At 43.8% G+C, this 9757-nt stretch overlaps 1 protein-coding gene across 2 annotated transcripts; it reads left to right on the top strand.

The window, feature by feature from the left end:
• The first annotated feature begins 1105 nt into the window (after positions 1 to 1105).
• DDIT4 (DNA damage inducible transcript 4) lies at positions 1106 to 5179 on the top strand. 2 transcript variants are annotated; one of them, XM_085603838.1, is made up of 3 exons: positions 1106 to 1261; positions 2379 to 2640; positions 3617 to 5179. In XM_085603838.1, exons 2-3 carry the CDS (start codon positions 2400 to 2402, stop codon positions 4126 to 4128), a joined length of 753 nt encoding a protein of 250 aa, XP_085459964.1. In that variant the 5' UTR covers positions 1106 to 1261; positions 2379 to 2399; the 3' UTR covers positions 4129 to 5179. The 2 variants fall into 2 exon arrangements, with proteins under 2 accessions (XP_085459964.1, XP_085459966.1); XM_085603840.1 differs by having other exon boundaries at positions 1107 to 1255.
• Positions 5180 to 9757: the final 4578 nt, after the last annotated feature.

Genomic DNA, 9757 nt, shown 5'->3' with positions numbered 1-9757 from the left:
ACCACCTCGGTAGGTATGTCACATTTGGGTTACCGCCTTTACTAGAGAAAAAAACGTACCTGCCATTTATTGTTGATTTAAGTGTCTGCAAATCCCCGGACATGACACTTAATACACTAGAAGCAAAAATCGTATACATTTATAACATGACTTTTCTGCTATTGTTAGTCAGAGACCATTACTGCAGTTTTAGAACACATTTAAAAGTGATTTCTATTTATAATTCTTGGTTTTAAGAATGTACATTTAGGGGCTAAAAATACCGGCTTTAAAGGATTTTGCTTATTTTGCATTGAAATACCGGTGATGCCGGTATAAAACCGACCAGGTGGCAACCCTAGTCACATTAATTTTACTACTTGCCTGGTATCCGTGAAGCAGAGGCACATATGCGGCATTACAACATGCAGTATATTGAACAAATGCATTTAAATAAATAATCCACAGGACACAAAAAAACATGTTCCTCGATTTGGAACATACATCTCCAGATCGTTTTATCACATTCTCTTACAAAGCACCTAGAATGTATTTAATTTACACATCTTTCTATGTAAAACCCCAACAGAAAACATAAACAGCGATTATGGCGAGCTGTGTTGTTAAATCAAGAGTGAAAAATGCAAACGCTAAACATTTAACGATTGTGTATTACTGAAATGAGAAAGTACAAAATCTTGAGGTGCCCCGACACTGCGAACGGAGAGTAAATCTACCAGACCTGTGCTGCGGGGAAGCGCACCCCCCCCCCCACCTTTCGGGAATAAGATTCTAACACACAAACAATTAAAGCACAAGCATGTAGAAAAAGAAAGATATTGTGTGTTCAGATACACCGGGGTCCTGACTGGCTTTGTTCCAGGATCCCCGACCCTCCTCCTCTGTGGTAAACAAGCTCTTCAATCACTTCCATCTCAGCCGCAGGCGGCGGAGGAGGGGGCGCCTCCTGTAACCAGGCAGGACAGGACGTTGAGAACGTGAGCAGCTCTCTCATTGGCCACTTCGATCTACTGATTGGCGGTGTGTCTGTGGTGGCGTCAGTGACGCCACACGTTTGGAGGGCGTGGCCTGTTCGTCTTTATAAACAGCCTTGCGAGAGCGTTCTAGACCTATCTCTGAAGTAGGGAGGGATGTGGTGAGCACTTAAAGGGAGTGGTGGTGGTGACGGTGCCTCTGCATCGCATCGCATCGCATTGACAGTTCCAAGCCAGTGGAGCAGGCTCGCGTCCATCACCGGACTACCGCAGGAATCACTGTAAGTGTGAGTATTTTTTTTTTATTAAACACAGTTCTGTGGCTTGCGTATTTCTATGGTTTTCATCCGTTTTTGTAAGTTTCACGTATCTGCTTTTGATGTGGTGTTTAATTCTCATTCGGGTCTCGGATTTAATATTCTACGCTAATTATCTAAACTGAATCGTAGCCCTCGTTTATTTCTCTATGCTAATTATATAACGTGGCTCGTAGTCCGGAATGAACTGTTTAAATCTAATTATTTTGACTTTTTAAAATCTGCTCACTTATCTTAAATCGGTTTACGTAATAAACTTTGATATACATTGCTATGAGCGCTATTGTTTAAAACGTGTAGGTAAGATACAACTCCTAAAGTACATCGTTGCTTGGACTCTGCTGCGCTGATTGACAGTTATAAACTACTGTAGTTTTCACGTTCTTTTAGCTGCGGTTACAATATAACACATAAATAACACGGTTTAAAAGAGATGATGTGGCTGCAGGAATAATGTAAGGCACCGACCGCCTTTGCATGTGACGTCATATTGCTCTCTGCAGGTGTCAATCCTTTCTTTTACATGTGTTTTCCTCTCCGGTGTGTAAACAATTAGCTCTCCATGTTCCTGTTCAAACAGCTCTCTTGAGGTGCTAGGTGCAGTTTTTTTTATATATTATTGGAGCATGTTCTGCTTTTGAGGTAATCCGAGGCGTTGTGTACTGAGTGCATTTTGCGAGTTTCGCATCTTGCCTCTTTTTTACGTTGCCTGTTGTAAATGACCCTCTCTTAGGGATTCTATCGGTATTATTGGCAGGTCCTAGTCTTTTAATTAAGTTTCCACTCTTTATTTCGCGTATGCATCTTTTAACCCACGCGTTTTGGGGTTTTCTTTGTGTTCTACTGTGCTTTGATACCCACTTGGAACCCATCTTTTATACTGGTGCAACTATCTACTGTGCTTTGGCAGTGTAAAAGTTCGTGAGCATATTGACCTCTTTGCTCTTCTCAAAATCGGTTTCCTCTATTACATAATGTTATGTCATGTACTCGAATGCAGGTGTGTGGTCCACTTACGGCATATAAATTATATACTTGGTTAATGTAATTATGGGCAGTCTATTACAATAACCTCTTTTTGTTTCAGTTACTGCCTCAAGAATCTGCAATGCCTGCCCATTGGGGTACCCTGACTGGACTGTATTGGATGTCCTCGCGGGGGAAGCGAGGGTCTCCACAAGCACACTCGAAGGCTCCGAGCTTGAAGGAATGTGATTCTCGCATCAGATGCAGTATGGCGAGCTTGGAGAGCAGCGTGGAAAGTGGTCCAGAGAGCATCCTGGAGACTTCTGGCTACTGCGGAAGTTTGGACAGTACTGACTGCGAGATGACCAATACCAAAGATTATGGTGAGTGTTCTCATTTGCTTTTAAAGTGTCTGACTTGACGAATGTATGTCCTAGTAGCCAAATCACACCTTTAACACTAAACTTGCCTCTCCCATCCACCAGTACTTTTGTAGACAATCCAACGTACTGAAGGAAGGGCCGATCATGCCTTTAAGATATATCTGCTATCCAATTGGGTTTCCAAAATCCTTCACTCCATCCACACTGTATGAAACTTATGTAAATGTAGACCGCACCTTTTGAAGCTCATTCCTCCAGAACACACTGGAAAACACTTGTCTTCAAATCAGCAAAATTATCTTTTGATTTATCGCGCCCCCTCTTTCAGTGTCGTCCAGTATCCCAATCCTGTGCTCTACCAGTTAATCTGACTTCCATTTGCTAACTTGTTACTTTATAGCCATCTGTTGCCTCTTGAGTACAGTAGTAGCCTACTTGCAGGAATATGACTTTGTTTTCCGACAGGCCGCTGGTACTTAACCTAGATCCAGAATGATCGCAAGAGTGGTATATCTAAGTGCCCAGTTTTTCTTCATATTGCTGATCCAGCCTTGTTGCGCCTAGCTTTGGAAAAACCTGACAGACGCTGCTTTGAAACCTTTCAAACCCTTTTTGAGTAATTTTTGCATTAATTATACATTTATAATGTGTTGACTGTACAATCAAGTTCAGCATAGACTAATTGTGGCCTGCTTGTTGACTCCTGTGGAAAGGGGTCTTCACTTGGAGATTCACAAGTACTAATCGACTGTATACAGCCTTTTGCCCTTGTTCAGTGAAACTATTTCATTTCTTATAAGGCTCATGAGAGCTAATTTTGGGGCATAGAGCCTGTGGATAATCTGTATGGAAGAGGTTGAGGCCAAATTGTTATCAGTTAGGCTTGTATTTTAAGTGTGCTTAATTTATCGTAGTCCATATATGGTTTAAGTCCAACTCGTTCAGTGGAGCTGATGATTCTCTTGGTTTCTTTCAGATGCTGACAGCCTTGACAATCTCTCACTGCCCGATCCTGCACTTATGGGCGAGCCGGAGCTGCTGTATGACCGCGGCGAAGAGCTGCTCTGCTGCGACCTGCTGGCCCTCATCGAGCTCTTCCTGAACGAGACCCAGATCCACGCACTGAGGTGCTCCAAGTTGGTGGCTTCAGACCGGCTCCTGGCACACGTGGGCCGCGAGCTCCTGCACTTGTCCAATTCGGAGCCCTGCGGCCTGAAGGGAGCCCTCATTGACTTGTACGTCGAACATGGCAAGGCCGTCTACAGTGTTGGCCAACTGACAATAGACCCCTCGGTGGTGCCCACCTTCCAGCTGACCCTGATCCTGACGCTTGAACCCGGCCTCTGGCCCCGCATACAGAGCCTGTTCACTTCCTCCCCTGCCATCACACCAGGCTTCGGCCAAGCCCTCAAACTCGGCCCTGGGTTCCGGGTCTTGAAAAAGAAACTGTACAGCTCCGACGAGCTTCCGGATGAAGAGGACTGCTGAGAGCTTAGGGCCACCCCCGGGGGACCGTTTCAAGTATACTGCTGTAGCCTGCCTGCCTCGAGCGGAGCAGGACACTTCCTTGTTCAATACTGAACAGAACCAGTTGCTGCTGGATGGAGCGTCGGGCAGTGAACCCTTCAAGAAGGGGCCAGTCTAGTAAATGAAGCTTGTGGCTTCATGCTGATAACCACCTCACTTTAAATGATCCACTGCCTGGGCATGTTTAAATGTGAAAGCGAACGGGATGTGGTATTAGGCCTCCACCTCCTCTCCTCCATTCCCCTCCCTCCCTCACCCCCCCCCCCCCCCCCCAAAATCCGGTCTTTACCAATCTGACCTAATACAGATCTGAAAGCCGAATTGAACTAATCGTCTCAGTGTTATAAACGTACTGTAACTTCAGCTAAAGTTGTAAATTTGCACATAACTGACCAGTCAATATCATTTTTTTTTTTACACTGATTGTAGATCCACTTGCTTTTTTTTTTTCATTGTCAGCAGCAGGACTGCATTTTTTGTGGAGGTGGATTGAGTCCATCTCTTTAACGACCATTTACTTGTTTTGAAATGTTAAAACCTATGGGCGAGGTACGATTAAATGCATTCCTCTATGCAGGACGCAAGTTGTGCGACCTCTTGCAAGAATGGGAATGTCTGCCAGCGCTGGCCACTTGCGGACAAAACTCCCTATGTCTGGCTGCATTGCTGCAGCAGGTTTTTCTTAAACTTCGAGACTAAGATTTTGACACTTGCACTGTAGCTAAACTTGCATAGAGGCATACAAGGCTTCAAGCCAGCCATTTGTATTGACTGACAAGTATTCATTTTTTTCCTTCCTTTTTGTGCTCTGGTGTTAATGGCAGCTACATATTTGTGCAGGAATGCATTGGTGACGTGAAAACACCTTAAACCATCTGGTGGGGAAAAGACCCCCAAAGCACTATTTACGATGCCCATTGCAATTTACATGATTATTACACTTGATGTTCAAGTGCGACATTTGCACAGTGTTTTGTACTTTTTTAAATAAATGATCTGAACACTAAAACAAGTGATTTTATTCTGTTTTATATTTTGTAGTTTGTCTTGCATCGCAACCCACATGCTCCTTGAGCATGACTTTGCAGGGATCCAGGGGCTTTACGCACACCATTAAAGTTTTTCTTTAGGTCCTCTTTCATGCCAGCATGTGTCTTCAGTTAACACGCCCCCATAGGGTGCCATCACTTGCAGGGACGTGTCCAAGGAAGGGCAGGAGTATAGTACTCCTACAGTAATAGTTCGCAAACTTGTTTACAATCATTCCTAGAACTTCCTTGTGGATTGCCTGTATGAACTCACCCGAGAGCGGGGCAGTGTGCTAATGGCAGTATGCCTCTTCCATGGCAGCCGACGGGTCCCCGAAAATGCCTTAAGAACAATAGCCTCTGTTGCTTAGGGCCACATGTAGCAAAAATCCATTTTGCATTCCTTAAATAGGTAATTTTAGGTAATCCCTATTTAAGGAATGCAAAATGGTATGTAAGAAAATAGCGAAACCTAAAGACTTGTATTTGGGTAATACTGTATATATCTAATTATTAATTTCAAATTGGATAATGCCAAAACTAGGGTGCCGGGGGTCTAAGGCCCCACTGAAGCACTCCAAGTGGGCATTTTGAGCGTACACAGCCCTGGGGCATGTGTGTGCAACATGTGCTTTAAAAATGCATTAAAATAAATTGCCTGTGGTTTACCATCGACTTGGAGTCTATGGTAATAGCATTTCTTAAATTCTGTTTGCATTTAGAAACTGCTTGGTACATGTACTACGGCGTCTTCAGGCCATCCAGAATCCGGCTGCCCGTCTTATTTTTCACCTTCCTAAGTCCCTCCACATTACTCCTGTTCTGAAATCCCTTCATTGGCTCCCCCTTCATTGGCTCCCCCATTTGCCAGAGATCCCTTTTCAAGTTGGGTTGTCTGAACTTCATGGCTCGTGCCCGCACTGCCCCGGCTTACATTAATTCCCTTATCAGTCCCTACATTCCCAACCGCGCCCTCTGTTCCTCCAATCAAGTCCTTCTTATTCCACGCTTTCGTAGATCCAAAACCGGAGGCACTAGTTTCTCTGTACTAGCCCCTCGCTTCTGGAACACCTCACTTCTGGAACAGTCTTCCACTGTCCATTAGATCCATCCCATCCCAGTCTATCTACAATTCCGTAAAGCCCTTAAAACCTTCCTATTCTCCCAAGCGTACTCCTGCTGATTTCCTCTCGGTAGATCTCCACTCTCCTCAGCCTTCTACTTCAGCGCCAGGAAGCCGCTTGGTCACAGTGCGCTCTATTAAGAATTTTCTAACTAACTAACATGTACTTACAGAATTGCGTATACCTAAAATTGCAACTTCAAAGCATTTCCTACATCTTGAAAGGCTATTTTGCATTAGCAAAAAGTTAGACTTTAGTGTTTCGCACCGTTAACGAATACGCAATGTTGTGTATATGTGGCCCTTAGTTAATGTTGAGCTTGCATGGCAAATCACTAAATCTCCCCTTGCGCAAAAAAGCACACACAACACAACTGGTAACCATGTGAAATTTTCCGATACCTTCTGGAACTGTCCGTGCTGGGTGTTATTTTTTTTTTATTTTTGCAAGCCGAGGCGTTTGAGACGTAAAGGTTGTCTCTGAATCAGGATTGTGGGAAAAGTGGCTTCTAGTGTCATTGTGGTGCATGTAAACTATTTTAGCAATCTCTGAAACCTGTTATAACTGATAACAAGTATTGGCATAGCCAATAGGTCTCACCTTTGGGACCTTGTAAGTGTTTAGCAATGCAACAGTTGCATAACTAAATACTTATGAGGTCCCAAAAGTGAGACCTATTGGCTATGCCAAGCGGCCGTGTGGCCGCGAAAGTGATCGCAATCGCGATCAAAGTGGTCAAAGTAATCGCGGCGCGCTCGCCTGTGCACATGCACTGTAGCTCTAGGCTGGCCTGGTAGCACTTTTTGGAGCCCTCTCAAAGTCTTGCCAGAATCAGGATTGTTAGGATGTATTATGCCATACAGTTATAGGTCAACTACACATATGTAAGAGGCAAAGGGTAGGGAATGGAGGTGCCAAAAGGTGAATTTCAGAGGAGACCTGTTAATGCAGTGTCCAGGTCAGACGAACAGAAAATGGGCCCCATTAGTGAATTGGATAGCCAAAGTGTCCCACATCTGCAAATTGGGGCAGTTTTTGAACCTGTAAAGAATCTCAGTTTTGCAAGGTATGGAAGACTGCATACATTCCTGCAGGAAGTGATTGATTTTAATCTGAATCAGCAATAGAAACTGGCCTGGACAATAAAACAAGCCCACAAACAGTCCAATAAGTCGCCCAACACGAAGTCTTGTCAAACCAGCCCATCAAAAACTCCCTGATTGCCCTATAGGCCAGTTCGACCCTGTGCAGTGCTCCCGAAGTCAGTTAACTGATATAAAATGGTTGTCCTACTGGTGCCAGCAATGTTATTTCACAGGTAATGATTGGTTGGACACCTACTAGGCTTCGGCTTTTGACAAAGACTTCTGCAGACAGATGGTTCAGTCGGGTAGTGAAGCTATACCATGGTTACATACATATTAAATATTCTGGGTTGGGGGCAATGGGAATATTTCCACGCTTTTACATGACTGGGCACCAAGAAGTAAAACTCCCATTGGTTGCGTAGACTTTGCAAGTGCAGCATATTGCATTAGAACTTGGGTGGTTTCATTTTCTAGGCACATGACTGCGCTTTTTAGAATTAAAAGGCCCAATTGATGGGTCTAGGTCATGGGTACTCGCAAAGATTTTCCAAGGGGCCAAAATATTTGATCTGTTTAAGTTAGAGGTTCTGTGCGTTAAACTTCTAAGACTTCTCGTATTTTCACACGCTTGCTGCAAGATGCCTTTTCATAAATGAAGGTGTTCCTAAAGTTAAGCATTTCTCAACTTCCTAGTTAATTCATCTGGTGAACTGAATTTAAATAAATGCTTGCCCGTTTATTCAACATGTTTAATGTTCGTGCTCTGTCGAGTACACAGCAGCCCGGTGCTGCTGGTAACCAGAGAGATGTGCGTAAGGATCAGGAGGGCTGCACTTGGAGTATCACTGGTCTAGACTGTCTATTCCAGACGAGCCCCACCGTTAACAAAACTTACCCAGCGGACAAAAAAGTCACGAGACAGGACTCGGAATACAAACTGAGGTTTATTAATAAATCCAGACTCCATCAGCAATCAAAAGGGGTTGGTTGTCGGTCATCTCGTAATTAAAAATTGGCAGCCTAGACCAAGCCTGATCTAATTAATAGAAGGCACTGAATATGATGTACCACAAGGCAATAGGTCATAAGGACTACTCAATTCGGCAGGTGGAGGAAGACGACCGTGCTTGTTTCCCAAATTTTGTAAAAAAAAAAATGCTGTGATAAAGGTAACATGCAGCAACCAACAGATAAACCGAAACCACAGCAAATGGTAATATTGGCATTTGTCCTAAATCTGTATTCTACCTTGCACAGAAAAAAATACTGAGTTAAGAAAATAAACTGCACCTCTATTTAAAGGAAAGGAACTTCAATTGGATTCAGGTGTCCAATCAATCTGCTTTAATGTTCGAGCATGCAGGCTTGAATCTTGTATTATAAGAATGAATGTCATTTAAATGTGATCTGGAAGCACGGATGAGCCTAAAGCCTCACTCGCTTCAAGTTCTACACTCTTGTGCCCAGTAGCATCTCTCCCTTGCTGCTGGATGCTACTGTATGTTGTGCTCCGTGACTTCCTGCAGCTGCACACACTGGCAAAGGCATAGTCTGTGACATGTTAATCACAATAAGAAGCGGATCTATTCACTTCTCATTGCGTACTAGTCCAGCATGGGTCACAGTACCCTAGAGCATTGTTTAGGTTCAACAGCAAAACTAGCCTATTTTGTAGCAGCAGTTCCCTAAGAAAGCGGTTGCTTTATTTGTGCCCCAGTCAAATTTCGTCTGAGTGAAGATCTCTCTCAGATCATACATACTTGGGCATCTGGCGGCAAAACTATTCCTTAGACTACAGAGACAGAGAATTCTCTCAGGTTACAGATCTTATCCTCAGTCTTCCAAAAAGCATTTGGCACCAACATACCTTGCACACCAATGCGAGTGCCGGGCAATACCCGAATACTGAAAATCTGGCATTGATGGAGTCCCCATGGGCCAACATTCGACCACCAATCATTCAGTGTGCAACTAATAAACAGAATGCAGCATATAGCCATTGGGCCAGATTAGGGCGTAACTGCAGATCAGAGCTTGGAATTGGAAGTGCTATGAATGTCACAACCTGCAGTTTTCCTCAAACGTAAATGCCAGGGAAACCTGATAAAATATAGTGCAGGAGGAAAGGCAAATGCCTGGAAGCATGTATTTATATTAAGTAAATACCACAGCTGAATGTTATGCTTCATTCTTAAGGCATAAAGTAGTACTTGGAGTATTTTCCATACCTGATAAATATTCCTCCCAGGGGTAATGGTATTTACAGGATACAATAAATAATCTGGTGTTTTACATATCTCCGAGCTGGCTGTTTGGCCCACATTTACAAGCTCTTGTGTGATGCAAAAAG

This window comes from Triturus cristatus, chromosome 1_2 (genome assembly GCF_964204655.1).
Source record: "Triturus cristatus chromosome 1_2, aTriCri1.1, whole genome shotgun sequence".
Lineage (NCBI taxonomy): Eukaryota > Metazoa > Chordata > Amphibia > Caudata > Salamandridae > Triturus > Triturus cristatus.
The sequence above is the reverse complement of the archived record's forward strand: the minus strand, read 5'-3'. Positions and strand labels throughout refer to the sequence as shown.

Excerpts from the sequence above, each read along its gene's own strand:
- DDIT4 (XM_085603838.1), top strand. The coding sequence starts at position 2,400 with ATGCCTGCCCATTGGGGTACCCTGACTGGACTGTATTGGATGTCCTCG. Across the intron at positions 2,641-3,616 it reads GACCAATACCAAAGATTATG|ATGCTGACAGCCTTGACAAT; the intron begins GTGAGTGTTCTC and ends GGTTTCTTTCAG.